This window comes from Penicillium pulvis (genome assembly GCF_028828015.1).
Source record: "Penicillium pulvis strain IBT 33274 chromosome Unknown scaffold_8_segment0_segment0, whole genome shotgun sequence".
NCBI lineage: Eukaryota > Fungi > Ascomycota > Eurotiomycetes > Eurotiales > Aspergillaceae > Penicillium > Penicillium pulvis.
Genome location: NW_026643080.1, coordinates 6922830 through 6939997, shown reverse-complemented (window position 1 = coordinate 6939997; position 17168 = coordinate 6922830). Strand labels below are relative to the sequence as shown.

Here is a 17168-nt window from a genome sequence, read left to right as displayed (position 1 = left end):
TCTGATGGTTTGGATTTTATGTTGCTTGTTACTAGGTCGGCTTTGTATAGAAATAAGATATGGCGGAAAATGGGGAGGTGGTTGCGTGTCAGGCTGAATGCTGGAGGTAGCTTAGGAGCAATATGAATATTTGTGTCATAAATCGTGATAGACTCATCTAGGTACTCAATCACTGTAGAGATTGTGCTCAGCACTTTGAGGCCTGACATGTTGATGTGGAATGACCTGAGATTGATCTCTAAATGGCAAGCTTGAAAACCCTGTGTAGAGCAACCTTGAAAGTGCTAGGCAACCATCAATCGAGTCGTTCTACTTGATAACGAGAGCCAAGAGCCAAGAGACTTGGTCAAGGATCAAGTATTGTAAATGCCTGTAAATGCAGGGACTCAGGGACTCCATATGTATTCAAAATCAAATTCCCTCTCGCTATGACTCGTCCAATGCAAATTGAAAACAACAAAAAAAACGCTTATCAATGACAACAGGATTCGCCTTCACCCCTTAATTCAATTTAGTTCAGACCCCTCAGGGACTCACTCCACTTGGTATTTAATACCCACCAAGTGGACCAGTTACCAAGTGGGGCCCGACCGAGCACGCTGAACATCCCGCAATTGTCGTGACAGGCCTGCCACCGAATCAGCTACGGGTCGATGGTGTGTCGCCGCAAGTCTGAGCGACGCAAGGGTCGTGACAGGTTGCGGATTAGGCTTTCTCTCCCCGTGACCATCAGAGTCCGGGCCAGGAGCTGACGAGTCACCTGTCGATCGCGACCAAACTCGCGATCCGAAAGAGGCATAGCCTGATAACGAGTTCAGAAGTGCGTACAAGCCCGTCCCGTCCTCCCCTCCGGCTCCTGCTGTTGCTCCACCAGACGCGGCGGCCAGCAGGGAGCCCTTGCGTTCTTCCCGTGTGACAATTCCATCCACGGCCTCGAGGTGGTCATCCAATGTGCTAAACCGCGTGCCAAGTGAGTCGGCTTTTGTACGGATCTGAGCGCGTAGTCGGTCGAGGTACTCTGCGCGTCGGCGGATCTGGGCTGCAAGGCGCGTGTCGCGTGCAATTGAGACAGAGCCGGTCGGCTCCTGGGTTGGCGGGGACGAGAGGAGGCTATCAACGGCGGAGCGGAGGTCAGCGCGCAATGAGTCGAACTCCCAGGCTGCGGCGCGGATGGCCTGGTCGCTTCCTTGGAACTCTAGGTCGAGGGCGTTGCGCACGTCTGGGAAGGTGGATTCGAGTTTCTCTTGCAAGTCGTGGAGCATGGACTCGCTTTCTTTGAGAGTGTTTGTGAGAGGGGAGAGTGTTTGGAGGACCGTATCGAAGATAGATTCGAGGTCTTGTTGGGATGCTGTGATGGTTTCCTCGGGAGATGTGATTGGGTTGGCTGATGGGTAGAAGGGGTGGCTTCGTGGTTTGAGTTGGACGCAGCTATCTGGATATGTGCCTTTGACAGTGGGGAAATGGCAGAGATCTTGAAACTGATAGATGATCTCGGGTAGGACTAATAAATGACAGATGCAGGCGATGAGAAGGCCGTTGAGTGCTGTACGGAGGGTAGTTTGACCTCCACAGAATGCTTTGAGCTTGGTGATCAAGCTTCGTGGTTGTGCCGGTGTTGGGACAGACGAGCCAGCGTCTTGGACCTCAGGCGCAGTATTGGGCTGTTTATCACGAGCTGATGGTTTGCCTCTCTTCCTCACGGAGGCTTGGTCTTTGGGGCGAATACCAGGCGCAACCCATGATGCCTCGGAAATGGGGACCTCGTAGATGGAAGGCATAATGAGCTCGGGGCCTGCTACGGTCCATGATGAGGATGTCAGCGACGATGTTGACTCTGCTATGTTATCTTTGTCCTTGTTACGCGCCGGTCTAGATCTCGGCTTGGGACTCGGACTCGTTGGCTCCTGGAGATCACTCAGGTCATTTTTTGGGAACGAGGTAGGTTTGTTCAGATCTTTATCTTGAACCGAGGCTGTAGACGCCATCACCCAGGACTCGCCCAGCACTGAGCCGTCGGGAATGCGAGGTTGTTCCGACATGGCGCTGTAAACATATCCGCTCAGCGGGGTAACGATCAAACCAAATGTCAATAAAAAGTCGCGAATGGTGAGCGCAAAGGTGGTAAAGCAGAGCTTTTCAGGTCGCCTGGACTCAAGCTCAATAAATCTGTAATCGGCCGTAGAATGGCTGTAATCGAAGCGCGCTGGTTCCACCCTTGGTGCAAAGCGGTGGGGAAAGAGGAAGAGTCGCGATCGGCAGGAAAACGCCAACGGCTTTTCAGTGCAATACAACCATGCGCCCACTCACTCGACTTCGGCCATCCCTCTTCGCGAGGCCTGTGCTTACTAGAGCTTTGCAATTACAGACTACAAGACCGCAATGGCTATCCACATCAGCAATTCGCCGCTGTTCATGCGGTGACGCCGCCAACAAGGTCGAATCCATACCTCCTAACGATCACCGAGCTCTAGGAACCACTCAAGAGCTCTTCACCTCCTCCGTCTACAGTCCTGGCTCTCCCCTGTTCCTCCCCAACGGCACACACGTCATCAACAAGCTTATCACCTTTCTCCGAACCCAATACCTACAGTACGGCTTCCGCGAGGTGCTAACTCCATCCATCTACAAACGATCACTATGGGAAGTGTCGGGCCACTGGCAAAATTACAAAGATGATATGTATGAGGTGACAGGTCGCGGCGCGAGGGGTGAGACAGACGGTGAGCTGGGAGAAGATGAGTCTTACGGTCTCAAACCAATGAACTGCCCTGGCCACTGTCTGCTCTTCAAGTCACAGAACCATTCTTACCGCGAATTGCCCGTGCGCTACGCGGATTTCAGCCCGCTCCACCGAAATGAAGTCTCGGGCTCCTTGACTGGTCTAACTCGTGTGCGTCGGTTCCACCAGGATGATGGCCACATCTTCTGCCGACCGCAGCAGATCAAGTCGGAAATCGCGTCAGCATTGGGATTTGTCGAGATGGCCATGAACACCTTTGGATTGGGTCCGTACAGATTGGTACTTTCGACCCGTCCTGAAACGGATTATATCGGAACGTTGGAGATGTGGGATAACGCGGAGAATCAATTGCGCCAGGCCTTGGACAGCACCGGGCGCGAATGGGCGTTGAATGAAGGCGACGGTGCTTTCTATGGTCCCAAGATTGATATCCAGCTTCAAGACCAGGCGGGCAAGTTCCACCAACTGTCGACTATCCAGCTGGATATGAATTTGCCTCAGCGATTTGGTCTGGAATACCAGGTTGCTGAGGGCGAGGAGGACTATAACCCGGCCACGCCAGGAGTTGCAACCCCTGTCTTGGTGCACCGGGCTATTTTCGGCTCCCTCGAGCGATTCCTGGCGTTGTTAATGGAGGAACACGGTGGTCATTGGCCATTCTGGCTATCTCCGCGCCAGGGAATTATCCTGACAGTCAATCAGGATGACGCCGTGGTGAAACAAGCACAAAAAGCGGCAGCCAAATCCTCTGGTTTCCAAGTCCTCGAGAATGATAGCTCTGAGCCGCCACGTCCGTTATCATCACTTGATTCCACTTTCCTAATGGATGTTGATACTAGCGCTCAGACACTGGGCAAGAAGATCCAGCGCGCCAAGCAAATGAAGTATAACCTTATCTTTATTCTGGGTTCGCGCGATCTGGCTGATGGTGGTATCACGGTCGACATTACCGGGCAGATGAAGAGCAAGACTGATGCAGACGGGCAGAAGTTCCAATCTCTAATCCAGTCCCAGCTTGGTGAAGGTGCTCTGCAGAACCCTAGGGCTGTGAAGCTCAAGTTGGATGAGGTGCATCCTTTACTGGTTCAATTCGAGAAGAACTTCCTGTGAGACGTCAACCCTAGGAGCTGTATATTACTTTTGAGCGAACTTGTACGATAGACCATATTGGTAATCCAAGGCATTTGGATCTTACGCATGAGCTTAGTGTACTATTTAAAATTAACATACTCAATATTGTATGTTTGATTGCAAATGTTTAATCTCAAGATTCCACATTTTCGGTGTTGTGTAGGTATGTCGAGTATGCATATATATATTCCGGTACTGCAGACTTCGAGCCCTAGAGAAGGTACAGTAATTTCCAAGCCTGAAAGACGGGACATGACTTCTGACTGTACAGCTAAGAACCTTCCATGGCTTTCAAGGTCGCGGGGAGGTCTAAATTACTGCATAGTGCCGAGTACGCCTTCCAGAGTCGTTTAGATTACATAGTTCATGTCCAGCACCTGGAATGACTCGGTAAGAAGTAAGCACTAAATCAGAAGGGCGGGAACCATAGAGTGGAGAACCATTTTGACGCCCTTGTAGCCATAGCGACGATATCCGAAATGATGGAGATATTCCCTTGCATGGATTAAGCTGCAGAATTAATGTCCATAGAATCAGCACCGTGGAGGACCGAGCTATGCGAGATGAGGCGGTTAGACTCGGGGGTGGAACTGTGGGCAGACAAAACACTGCTCCGAACTCGGGGCCCGATCTATACAGAATTGCCACTGTTGATTGACAGCACCGCCATATGTCACCACCCATCCATTATTGTACAAGATGTTTCAAAATAGTCCAGGGACAGGAGTAAGGTAGGACAAGAAAGTCAATTGATCCAATCATAGGCCGATCTGCACCTAGAGTAACCAGTCTAGTTCCGAAGAAATTAACGGTGACGCCGGGCGCTCCACGTGACTCCGCTGTCGGCGCCGAAAACTCGGCGTCATCGACGATCGAACGTTTTTTGAGTCACAAATTCCCTTCGCTTCATTGGCTTCTTTCTTTTTGCATTTTAAAAGGGACATTGATTTCCGTTTGGAAGCCTTATACCTCCTCTCCCTAGCAGATATCCGGTTGAGTATACTCAGCAATACCTCTGCTATCGTCTCTTATCAATATATCTCTCTCCCCGCGATACCCCGCCATCGCCCGTCATGCCGATGTATGTTGATACTGTCCATTGGATAACCACCACCCCAATATAGAGTTTGATATTGATTTTCTCCAAGGCTCAAGGATCCGTCTAAAAAGTACAAGCCGTTCAAGCCCGTGAACCTGCCTAACCGGACATGGCCCAACAAGACCATTGACCGGGCTCCCCGGTGGTTGGCAACCGACCTGCGGGATGGCAACCAGAGTCTCCCTGATCCAATGGTAAACAACTGAAATCACCTCCCGCTTGCCAGAAAGTAGTCGACTAATGGTATTGCAATACAGGATGGCGAGCAAAAGCTCAAGTTCTTCAAGATGCTGGTGGAAATTGGTTACAAGGAAATCGAAGTCTCGTTCCCCGCCGCTTCCCAAATCGATTTCGACTTCACCCGCCGACTTGTTGAGGAGCCCGGCCTTACCCCCGATGATGTCTGGCTCCAAGTCCTCGCTCCTTGCCGCGAGGATCTGATCCGCCGCACTGTCGACTCCCTCACTGGCGCCAAGAAGGCCATTCTGCACATCTACCTTGCTACCAGCCCCTGTTTCCGCCAGATCGTGTTCAACATGGACAAGAAGCAAAGTTTAGAAAAGGCCGTTCAGTGTGCCAAGTACGCCCGCTCAATCACCAAGGACGACCCCGCCCAGGCCGGCACAGAATGGCAGTTCGAGTTTTCGCCAGAGACCTTCTCCGATACCGAGCCCGACTTCGCCATTGAGGTTTGCGAGGCTGTTAAGGCTGCTTGGGAGCCTACTGTTGAGAACCCTATTATCTTCAACCTGCCCGCCACAGTAGAGATGTCCACACCCAATGTCTACGCTGACCAGATTGAGTATTTCTGCAACAACATGACCGAGCGCGAGAAATTCGTTGTCTCTCTCCACCCCCACAACGACCGAGGCTGTGCTATTGCTGCTGCTGAGTTGGCGCAGATGGCCGGTGCCCAGCGTGTTGAGGGTACCCTCTTCGGTAACGGCGAGCGTACTGGCAACGTCGATCTGGTCACCCTTGCTTTGAACCTTTACACACAAGGTGTTTCGCCGAATGTCGACTTCTCAGATATCTGCTCCGTCATTAAGGTTGTTGAAGAGAGTAATAAGATTCCTGTCAACGAGCGCTGGCCATATGGAGGGTATGTCTCTCATATCTCTCATTCATTGAAACTGATGCTAACCCCTCACCAGATTGCTCGTTACTTCAGCTTTCTCTGGAAGGTATGTCTCACTATCTTATCTAATGCACAAAATAGTCTATATACTGACACTTTCTCCAGTCATCAAGATGCAGTTCTCAAGGGTTTCAAGCTGCGCGAGGCGGCCAAGGCAACCGACGACGACGAGTGGAGAATGCCTTACCTCCCTCTCGATCCCCAGGACATTGGACGTACCTACGAGGCCGTCATTCGTGTCAACTCGCAGTCCGGCAAGGGTGGTGCCGCTTGGGTCATTCTGCGCAGCCTGGAGCTGGATCTCCCCCGTGCTCTGCAGATCGAGTTCAGCAAGCTTGTCCAACAAGCCACCGAGGATGCCAACCGCGAGCTGCGCCCTGCCGAGGTCGTCCACTTGTTCGAGGAGTCTTATCACCTGAAGTCAAACCCCCGCTTCAACCTTATCGACTACAACATCACCACCGACCGCTCGCAATCCCCTGCCCCGCCTGAGCCCGGCAAGGCTCTCAACACTAAGAACCACAAGCGTCGCTTCACCGGTGTTATCGAAATCGACAATGTCCAGCACGCCATTACCGGTGTCGGTTCCGGAGCTCTTTCGTCTCTTGCTGCAGCTCTCGCGTCTCTCGGTATTGATCTCGATGTCGTTGATTACAAGGAGCACTCCATTGGTACCGGTCGTGAAACCAAGGCTGCCACATACATCAACTGTACCGCTGCAGGTAGCAAGGAGAAGGTGTGGGGTGTTGGTATTCACTCCGATGTGGTGCAAGCATCGCTTATTGCGATGCTGAGCGCTGCCAGCTCGGTAAGCTTTTATATCAAGTCTTCAGTTACGTCTACAGTCTCTAACATGCATTTTCTTAGTTCCTCACAAACAACGCTGGCTCTCCGGCTCCTTTCCGTCCTATTCGCTCTAACACCCTCACCAATGAGGATATCGAGGCTCTTCAGCAGCTGACAGACATTCCCGAGGCGGCCACTGCCAACGGTGGTCTGGCCCCCAAGGTTAACATTGAGCAGCTCACAAAGCAAGCGGATGCCTAAATGGCTTTAAAAGTGATTTGAAATTATTTATCGAGGAGCAATTAGCACATAATGCATGTCAATGAATTTGTACAACGAATTATCTATCACGTACATCTCATTTCCCTTCACCCTCGAGCAGTATTTTGTGGCACTCATCCTACTAAAAGTGGTAAAGGATGAGCAAGTCTTTGTCATGCACGATAGGTATTCCAATATGTAATTATCCGCTTTGTATAATAATAAGCATGTAAACCATCTACAGTCCAAATTACCACTTGAAATAATCCAGCAAATCATCCCATCTCTTCTCCCTCACTCCACCACCATAAACATCAAACTTCTGCGCACCCTCTGACGCAACAATATATCCAAGCTCACAAGCCGAGAACGTAACCTTAGGCTGATTCTCATAAAAGGTATCGAAACCAGATACCAGTGCTTCGGCCAGACTACCAACCTGACCTTTCGGATGGAGCTGGCGCCATGGGTATCGACATTCATCTCCTTGGCAAGACTTTAGTACCACCATCAAAGCATCGAGACGGCTCATGATCTGCGTGAGATCGCGGTTGGCAATTCTGAAATTTTCGTGTTGGGAGGGGTTCGCTGCCAGGTTTATGGTTTGGTCGGGATCATCCTGTGATAATTCAGCTTAGTTTTTAGTTTATAGAGTGGATTTGAGCAGGTGACCTACTTTGAGATTGTAGAGTTCTTTCTCGTTTGTGCACCAGACTGCATAGTAGAGACTGTAGTTGTCAGACACAAGGCGGATTCCCTTGTATGTGTTGTTTTTGTAGCTATTGCCAACTTCGTTGAGCTTATTGCTGGCGTAGCCGTAAATTCCCTCAGGAACAGCCTGCATTCCTCCAATGTCAGTCTGGCTATCTTGGAAAATGTGTGAAAAAAGATCTTACCAAGCCCCAGTACTCAATGGCAACGTGCTCGGTCTTGTTATCTGCATTGCTGGCAGCAACGGTGGTCGGGATCGCCTTCCCATCCAAACCTTCTCTAGTAGAGTTGGCAATGGACAAGAAAGTCGGAGCAAGATCCGTGTGGCTAGTGACAGCATTCAAAGTCTGGTTCTGGGGGATTCCAGGGCCTCGAACAATAAGAGGGACGTTGATATCGGTTTCTTGGTACCAGTTAGTGGACTGCCATTCAAAACAGAATTGGGCAAGAAAAACTCACCATAACCACAGTTCTTGCCCGGCTGCAACCGATGTTGACCAAGATGATACCCATTGTCCGTTGAATAGAAGATATAGGTATTATCCAGCTCACCAGCCTTATCCAACTGCTCAATCAAGTCCCCAACCATATCATCAACAGCCTGCAGCGCACGCAACCGACACCGTTGAAAAACATCAATATAATCAATCTCAGTCTGATTCAGCTCAGGCACATTCTCCGTCCAACTAACAGCACCCTGAATCAACTTATTGAAGCTCGAATCTCTTGGTGCCTTGGCATCTTTAAAAAGATCTGCATGACGGGGCGCATACTCCGGTTCCCCAAACCAGGTTGCTCCGTTCTCCGTCGAGCCATTGGCATGCGGTGCATTCGGCGCAACAGTCAACATCCACGGTCTATCCTGTGCGATCGCTTCCTCCAAGAAACCAGAAGCTTTCTCGGCAATGACGTCGGTCGAGTAGTTGCCGTTGTAGTGGACAGGTGGGTTTCCGTTGCGGGTCATTCGTGCATAATAGTAGCGATAGGTCCAGGGATCTAGGAGGAAGTCTGAGCCGTTGAACCCGCGGGCGTAGGGTTTGTTGTAGTTTTCTTCTGTGTGGGCGTTCCATAGTTTGCCGACGTAGTATGTATTGTAGCCAGCATCTTGCATCCAGAGTGGAAGGTAGTTGTCGTTCCAGCCTGCTTCGACTACCTTTGGGTATCCACCATAGGGAAGGCCGACGTCTGTAACGTTTGTGTTGTGGGGCATGCGACCAGTCCACAGGTTGGCGCGGGAAGGACAGCAGAGTGCAATGGAGCAGTAGTGCTTGGGGTAAGATACTCCTTTTTCGACGAGGTGTTCCTTGGCTAATGTTAGTGAGCAGTTACACACTTTATGTTTTTGGTCGTATTGTTCACCTGAAGTTTGGGCATGTGGTCTAATCCTCCTACATGCTTGCCCTGATCATCAGTCAAGATGAAGAGGATGTTGGGCTGCTTGGCTACGGCTAGGCCAGCTAACAGTAATGTTTGGAAAAGATTCATGTCGTAGAGACTGCTGGATAGAGAGCTTGCAACATTCAATTCTCTTAGTGAAAAAGCCCGGTTATATAGGCAGCTCCCTAGCCATCTGTCTCCAACTAAAACTCCTCTTGACCCCTCGTCATTGAAAAACGTCAAAAACACATAGCGCTTGCCTCATTCCTCTCCAGAATTTGCACCACCGCGAATCAACAGCGATCATACAGTAAATTTTGCTTGACAGAGCATAGTGCGATGGGGATAGCTCCCGCTGATCGCTATCGTCGGCGGAGAAAGCACGAGGACAAGAGAGGGTCTGGGGACGATCATGGGAATTTATGCAGGGCACACAAGGGTCCTCGTACTCTCTTTCGCGGAAGGCAGAAGAAAACCGCCAAGAAAGAGAGGATTGCGAGCTTCGCACATCAATGATGCCAGAAGCGAGTGATGGTATAAGAGTGGGTCGACATCACGTCTTTGGTGGGGAAAACTTGATACACATTCGGGGATCAGCGTTGCGAGGATTGATGTAGACAAGAATCACTAGCTTCAATCATGTTGTTGGGAATTACACGCCACGCTACCACTCATAGCTCGGAGCTGATTTGACTCAGACAAATACCCCTCGGGATTGGAAGAACATACACATTACCTCACTGGAGCCACATAGACACTGACTATTCAATCTTGGGTAAAAGAAAAGCATCCCAGTGGATATCGCTCCTTAATCACCTTCACAATCCAGGGTAGTCTACGGAATAATGAGACCGAGAAGGTACATGGGTATGCACTCGACAATATTCCTCTGTGGTATGATTAGAGGTATAAAATGGGGGTTTGAGCTAGCTAATATAGATTGCAAAAAGAAATCACAGACAGAGAGGTATTCATGGGGTAAAGGAAAACAACAATATGCCAAAACAGATGATAGACGCTTAGAGCTTCAAAATAACGGACGGAAACAAAGACTCAACCAAATTCTCGGTCAAAACGGACAAATTTGCATGCCAGTTAGGGAGAATGTACACTCTAAGTGTTCTCTTGGAAAAGTATGTGAAAAAGTATGTTAATGTCATATACAGAGTAATTTCAGTCCTGGGTCGGTCAAGACCTGCACTACTCGTAGCCCGTGCCATCGTAGCGGTGTCTGACCGCAGCACTTTGAGCACTTGGCCGACGCACAAAGTCGTGCTCCTCGTCTCCACCTACAGAGTTCTGGTACATCAGAGCTTCTTGAGGCCAATCATCGACGATGCCACTCTCCTGCGTACTTGGTCGATACATGTCATGCATAGGCCCAGCAACGTTGCCGCCGCCATTGTACAAATCAGGCTGCTGGCTAGGTAGAGAGTCACGCCCTGTGGAGGGCCGCTCGCCTCCCGGATGTTCCAGTGGCGTGCTGACCATGTCGAAGCTGAACCGGAAATCGCGGGACTCCCCTTGGGCCTCGGCGTTTGGATCGTGTTCCAGGGCATTGAAATGATGGTCATCGTCAGCAGACATGATCGTAGCGGATTGTGGTTCTTTGATATGGGGCACAGCGGAGGTCGGTTCAGGAACAGGAGTAGCAGAAACTGTGCGATCGGTGCGGGTGTCGAGCTCAGGGAGCATGTGCTGGGGATTCCCCTCATGATATGACGCCTGAGGAGCGATTGTCTCCTCGAGAACGACCCCCGCAGGAGATCGTGGGACAGCAGAGAAATCAGTCTCGTGGTTCATGGTCGATCCCCGACGAGTACTTGTGCCCATCGTACTTCCGGGTTTGGAGCTTCGACTAGCGCGGTGTTGTGGCAACTCTGCGAAAATATTTTCGTCCAAATCGCGGATGCTGAACTGGGCGATTGTGCGCAGCTTGCGGGTCACCCACGAGGCTAAGACCTTTCCGCGTTGCTTCTCACCGAGTCTAGAACGGGGGAAATCACCGTGAGAGACGAAGGCAACAATGTCCGCCACTACTTGGTGCTCATTCAGAATCACATCGACAATGACAGGCACAAGTGACGCCAAGAAAGCCTTTCGGGTGACTTCAACCACGACCACAATCAAACCACCCGCCTGGAAGATGGCAGATCCTCCATTCACGATATTGCGGTGACATGCCTCCACAGAGTTCTCGATGTCCATCGGGAAGTGATTCAGGCCGTTAACCTCAAATGTCTCGCCAATGCTTCCCAGGACGAAGAGAACTTGCATCTCGACGTCCTGGCCTCCAGGCCCGATGGGCCGGGTAACAGTGTGAAGGAAACCAAGGTCACCAGTACGGACATAAGGTACGCCAGGGTCTCCATCAGCGACGCGGCCGTTCAGCCTCTCAGCATCGAATTCATTCTTCGATCTGTAGAATCCAGTGGCGCAAGCATCGGACTGGACCCAGATCTCACCATACTCGCCAACGTGGGAAAGGGTGCATGTCTCAGGGTTCACAATTGCGATCTGTGTGTTAACAGGCACCATTCCAGAATCTTGGACCAGAAGGGCGGTAGGGTCAGCATCAGGATCAACTGGATAAACCAGACCGCGGCGAAGGCTTCGAATGTCTAGCCACAGCTCAATTGGTTCAATGCACATGTAAGACCGAGTGACAATCATAGGATTGAGCACATGCGAATAACTGACGTTGATTGATGTGCGGTCTAGACTGGCAGTAGCGAAGTGTAAACGCGTCTTTTGGTCTGCATTGAAAAATTAGTCAGAATACAAAGAAGTGTTATAGCGGGTTGAACATACAGATATCGGCTCGGGGCCGACCTTCTGCTGAGATCATCAGATTCTTCAGTTCTTGCAGCTGAAATCCCTTGGCTGGCATAGCACTAGTAGCATAGTCCAGCATCTGGGCAGTTGCATAGGTATCTTTGATCTTGTAGCGCGAAAGCGTCACGAAGAGAGTCATGGGGTTTTGGGCAAAGTCGACAGGCGAAACGAGATAGGTGGGGGCGCCTATTGAATGCATGGTTAGATTAAACATCTCTCAACTCGCGTTGTACAGATTCAAACATACCAACGTAGATACCTAACAAGCAAGTGTGGAGGAATCCAAGACCTAATGTGCTGCGCACACTTCCAAGCACAGGCCTGGAACTCGTCATTTGACAGGTTTCCTTCTGCACTTTACACATTCCCATGATCGTATCATGACCAATCTGAACAGAGACTCGCCGTTGGTCTGGGGTCCAGTAGGTCCAAACCAAAGCAGGCTGTTTACTTTGGAGCCATGCATCCTTAACGGTATATCCGAGCTCGCGGCAACTGTGCGATTGCTTTGAAGGTTTCGTCGTATTGTAGATCGCGGGAACACCAATTCGAAGAACTTGAGCAGACTGCTTGATATGCTGTGAAACAAGCTTCTGCCTCATCACATGGTCGACCTCAGTGTTTACGATGATAGCCTTGACATTGAAGTCATTGATGACATGTAGGAATGCTGGAGCGTCTTCTGAAAGGCGATTCTGGTCAATTGGAGCCAATGGAATGACCACAACGCCCAAACAGAAACAAGCATGGACGGCATAAATATACTCTTCAGAATGAGTGTACATTAGCACCAGATGATCACCTGGTCGCACTTTGACCTTGTTCTTCAGGTAAGTGGCCACAGCTGACACTTTCAGGTCAAATTTCTTCCAAGTGATGCCCTTGCCCTCCTTGCCGCGACCGTCAATCGAGCAGTAAGCCAGCTCCTCGGCCTGACGTGAGACACGCCATTGGAGCAGATCAACAATTGTCTTAAAGTTGTTGAGAGGCGTGGAAGTTCGGTCATCCATGACAACGTCCCGATAGTCTACACCTGAGTACTGCTTCTCTTGGTAGGCAAGAACATCTTGTCTCGAGGTAAGCGCAAGCGGTGACCAGATACCGCCTTCAGGATCAACGCCAACAGGCAAATTCATCACTGATCGTTCAACGCCGAATTTGACGTGTACGGCTTGTAACATACCGGCTTCAAACTCTTTCCGGCAGAGCATGTTGCCTATTTCTTTTCGGCCGCTTTTAGTCACGCGAGGAAGGCTGTTTGGAGCGGTAAGCAGGACACAGTACACACGAAGATGATGTTCATGATAAAGAACCTCCATGCATCTCTCGGCCAGGGAATCGAGAAGTACGGAGTCCAATTGTCGTGGAGGGCCACCAGATGTCGTAGGCGCCGTTGAGGCAGCGTAGGATTCAAGGACAATTACTGGTAGATGCTCATCATTGACAAACACATCAAATGCGGTGCAATCGTGAATCTTTGGCACTTTCTTCAGAAGGCTGACGACCAGGTGCTGGACAAAAAAGTATCGATGTTCGACAACCTCTTGGCCATGCTCAACCCATTCTACCTTCTGGCGAAGTCGATCCTCATATAGGCCCAGCACAAATATCCTGCCTTCAATGACACAGCCCAGCAAGCCGGTGCGCAGGAACTCAGGCTCAACGAGTATGGGAGTGGGGTTCGCGTCTTCAAACTTGTATGGTCTAGCATGAAAAATAGCCTCCGTATGCTTCGGTAATGCCCAGAAGCCTCCAGAAAGAGATGGCGAGTCAACCCAGATTTCTCCAATAACGTTCGGGACGCACAAGAGGTTGGTCTCGGGATCGACAACACATAAAGTCGCATCGGGAAGTGGGAAACCAAAGGCACCGACACGAACAGCGTGGGGCATACTCCTGGCAAATTTCCGAGCATCTTCGCCCATGGCGAGTACAACAACTTCATTGCTCTTCAAGGCTTCCTTGTCAAGTAGAACCTCGCTCAATTCGTTCTTTGTGGTCTGTTTTGGTGCAGATACGCGAGAGCCACCACCAAGAAGACTGCTACCAAAGCCAGTGTTGGCTTCAGACCTCTCAGCTTTCTCGTCGTCATCCTTGGAACCAACACGTTGTGCGGGGTCCATTTCGTGAGTTAAGGAGCATCCCATTCGTTCTTCACCCCCAACCCAGTCGCGCATACTAATTACCATACCACCATGCTCCGGTAGACAGAGCATGGGAGCAACTATTTCTCTCGCCCGTGGATTTCTCATCGGTCGCAGCCATCGATCGGCCAAGATCTCGTGGAACTCAGGGTCAAGAGTCAAAGTATCGATCAAACAAATTTTTACGCTGCTGAAATTAGGTTCAGAGTTCTTTTTGTAATGTCTGGTTGACATGGGATCCTGTTGGTAGTTGTAGGCGGCGATCTTCAAGCCAGAGTAGTCAGCGGCCATTACTGTCGATCGGTATTTGGTGATTATGTGGGCATATAAACCAGGTGTCTCGACAGCCCGGTCTTCGTGCCATACAGTTGTATGGCCACCATACACAGTCAAGAGAACCCCCAGAATCATTCCGATGCCCTGTCTCGGGTCAAGGTAGCTGGTAATAGTCTCTCCTTTAGTAGCGAACTGTCTGGCGCTGGCATCAGTGGGTACTGTGGAGACGATGGCACTGAGGCAAGCCATCTGGTGCATGATGGTTCTGTGGCTCATCACGACACCACGCATATCACCGGTAGGCGCCCGAGCAAACTCGATGTATGCCAAGTCGGGGACAACAAGAGCAGGTGTGTCGTCCTTCTTCTTAGGGTGAAAGCTTCCAAATTCATTCGTCTTCCACCACTCCACTCCACGTGGCCAGTTCAGCTTCTGCGCGGTGATATCACGCTGGAAGCCTTTCAGGTTATTCTCGGTAGTCAATGCCAGATGGGCTTGAGTCGATGTGAGTACCAAGTTTAGGGACTGATAGTCATCAAGACTGTTGATGGGGACCGCAACTACTCCAGCAATGAAACAACCCATGAGAGCGACAGCAAACTCTATAATTTCGGCTTCGCGATAAATCAAGGCGACGCGGTCCCCGCGATATAGGTTACTTTTGTCACGGATCACCTGAGCGACTTTCTCGGCTCGGCTAGCCAATTTGTCGTAGGTTATAGACGCGATTTCCTTTCCCTTCAAGTCCAATACCCAATAAGCTGGCTGCTTGGGGTGTGCTCGAGCCCGGTGGCGGAGGACGGCAGGAAGGTTTTCGAAGGTTGACATAGGTATGTTTTTGTCATGCGGGTCGTGCACCGCAAATGGGATATCTCGAGGTTCAAGGGGCATGAGATGTTCAATGGCTGGTCCATGGGCCAGTTCCGAAGGTGGAATAAACGGTGGTGGCATGTTTGCTGTGGGTGAGAAAGCTTCTCCTGATTGTGAGTAACGATGAAATCCCCCTCCATAGCTCTCGCGGTAGTCATCATGTTGTTGACCAGCGAAATCAGAGAAGAATCCCTGCTGGGAGTCAAGCATCGTTGACTGTCGCGTGACACCACCAGAGCCCGGGCCATACATGTCCATACCCTCGTCAACATACTCATGTTGAGCGTCAGGATTAAAGGCATAGCTCTGGCTCATCAAAGTCGCCGTTCTCGAGCCATCAGGGCCCTGTTGGGCCGAGGGCATGGGCTTGGGGAGAAACAGTGAATCATGCGACGAAGCAGAAGGCATCCGATCGTGTGTCTGTGAAATCCCCAAGCTGTCCCTATCATAATGTCCAGATGTCGCCGGTGACGGAGTCTGCATATCCATACTGACACCATGGTTGTACCCGAATGATCCGCCTTGCGTCCCCTCGTACCCACCGGCATAGGTTGGAGACGAAAGGCCGCGTTGTGAAGATTCGGCTGTTGGTGGTCGAACACTCAGAATAGCTGGAGGACCCATATGGCCTCCATCCGACGCATCCTCATGGCCGCTGTGGGCGCTGATTTCAAGTGGTTTGTTTGGTCCGAGGAACTGCGAGAGAAGGATGGTGCGACGTTTTTGGTACCTTTATTCACGATTAGCTCGTACATTTCTTGTGTATCATTTGACCCCCATTCAGCGACGAGCATCTTCTTCCTCGCTCTTCTCCCCGTTCTCGTGGGACTAATTGGTCGATAATCGTAGTCAAGGAACACGGCTTACCCTTTCTCGGTGATATCGCCTTCCTGTTAAATCACACGTCTTGTGTAAGCGCAAGGATCAGGGCCATGCCTTGATGGGGAAGTACCTACCTCGTATTCCTTGTCCAAGTTCCGCAAAGCGAACTGGAAGTCCGGGTTCTCTTCCGCCATTGTGAACACGGGGAAGGCCTCAAATTGAAGAAGTGTGGATCAAAAGCGCGGGGGAGGGATGACAGGAGCACCTATCTCAGGAACGCCTCATCGCAGATGAACGGCTTTCGCACAATGAGAGAAAACCAGAAGAGGAGCAATCCACCGAAACCCCTGTTGCTCGTCGAATTAATCGGGGTTGTTTGACGAACGCTTTCCTCGAATTGTCCCTTGAAAGTGTCGGGACTTCCGCGTCACCAACGTCACCCACGCCAAGGCGGTCAGGCGAACCGAGCGTGTACATTCAAGCTGAGACCTGTCTCTGGTCAAACCTGAAGTTATTTTTATGACATTTTCCCGACTGAAGAATGATTAGTAACATTGATGTTCTCTGGTTTCGAAACTTCTATCAATTGGGATGGCTTCGGGGTTCACCTGGGATGACCTTTCCCATTACATCAAGTGTCTATGTAGTAGATAAAAAAAGGTTTTAGTCAAGGAGAGTCAATGGGCGTTATATGCTTCAGTATAGCCTGGACAAAACAATTGAAGATTCAAAATGTTATTTATTGACTCATTATACAATAAGCGAGGGTGGAAAGCTTGGACTCAATAATTGAACCACAAATAACTGTAATCAGAACCCGTTGTATACAAATCAATGTTCCTGCCTGATTTTAGACCGCTGCCTGAGAACCGATTATTTAGGTCACATGACTATTGTGGTATGATTGGCGGTCGCATTCTGCCCTAATCTCATGTGACCCCCACAACAGGGCTAAGCGAGCGCACCCAATTTCCCTTG

The 17168-nt window shown here is 50.4% G+C and overlaps 5 protein-coding genes across 5 annotated transcripts; 2 read left to right on the top strand and 3 right to left on the bottom strand.

Annotated features, from left to right (window-relative positions):
• Nucleotides 1-572: 572 nt before the first annotated feature.
• On the bottom strand, nucleotides 573-2039 carry N7503_012037 (uncharacterized protein; the record flags this gene model as incomplete). Its single annotated transcript, XM_057071583.1, has 1 exon — nucleotides 573-2039. The coding sequence occupies one exon, from the start codon at nucleotides 2037-2039 to the stop codon at nucleotides 573-575; it is 1467 nt and encodes a 488-aa protein (XP_056918194.1).
• A 254-nt stretch (nucleotides 2040-2293) lies between these two features.
• On the top strand, nucleotides 2294-3850 carry N7503_012036 (threonine--tRNA ligase MST1; the record flags this gene model as incomplete). The annotated part of the gene is made up of 1 exon (XM_057071582.1): nucleotides 2294-3850. One exon carries the CDS (start codon nucleotides 2294-2296, stop codon nucleotides 3848-3850), a length of 1557 nt encoding a protein of 518 aa, XP_056918193.1.
• Nucleotides 3851-4765: 915 nt separating this feature from the next.
• Nucleotides 4766-7248, top strand: N7503_012035 (2-isopropylmalate synthase). Its single transcript, XM_057071581.1, has 6 exons — nucleotides 4766-4952; nucleotides 5020-5164; nucleotides 5228-6072; nucleotides 6125-6154; nucleotides 6214-6916; nucleotides 6976-7248. Exons 1-6 carry the CDS (start codon nucleotides 4945-4947, stop codon nucleotides 7153-7155), a joined length of 1911 nt encoding a protein of 636 aa, XP_056918192.1. The 5' UTR covers nucleotides 4766-4944; the 3' UTR covers nucleotides 7156-7248.
• A 157-nt stretch (nucleotides 7249-7405) lies between these two features.
• N7503_012034 (sulfatase family protein) lies at nucleotides 7406-9351 on the bottom strand (the record flags this gene model as incomplete). The annotated part of the gene is made up of 5 exons (XM_057071580.1): nucleotides 7406-7774; nucleotides 7832-7993; nucleotides 8052-8269; nucleotides 8326-9169; nucleotides 9226-9351. The coding sequence occupies 5 exons, from the start codon at nucleotides 9349-9351 to the stop codon at nucleotides 7406-7408; spliced, it is 1719 nt and encodes a 572-aa protein (XP_056918191.1).
• A 1024-nt stretch (nucleotides 9352-10375) lies between these two features.
• On the bottom strand, nucleotides 10376-16661 carry N7503_012033 (putative AMP binding domain protein). Its single transcript, XM_057071579.1, has 5 exons — nucleotides 16325-16661; nucleotides 16236-16258; nucleotides 12326-16098; nucleotides 12055-12264; nucleotides 10376-11999 (listed from the first exon to the last, which is right to left on the bottom strand). The coding sequence occupies exons 1-5, from the start codon at nucleotides 16382-16384 to the stop codon at nucleotides 10444-10446; spliced, it is 5622 nt and encodes a 1873-aa protein (XP_056918190.1). The 5' UTR covers nucleotides 16385-16661; the 3' UTR covers nucleotides 10376-10443.
• Between the last annotated feature and the right edge of the window lie 507 nt (nucleotides 16662-17168).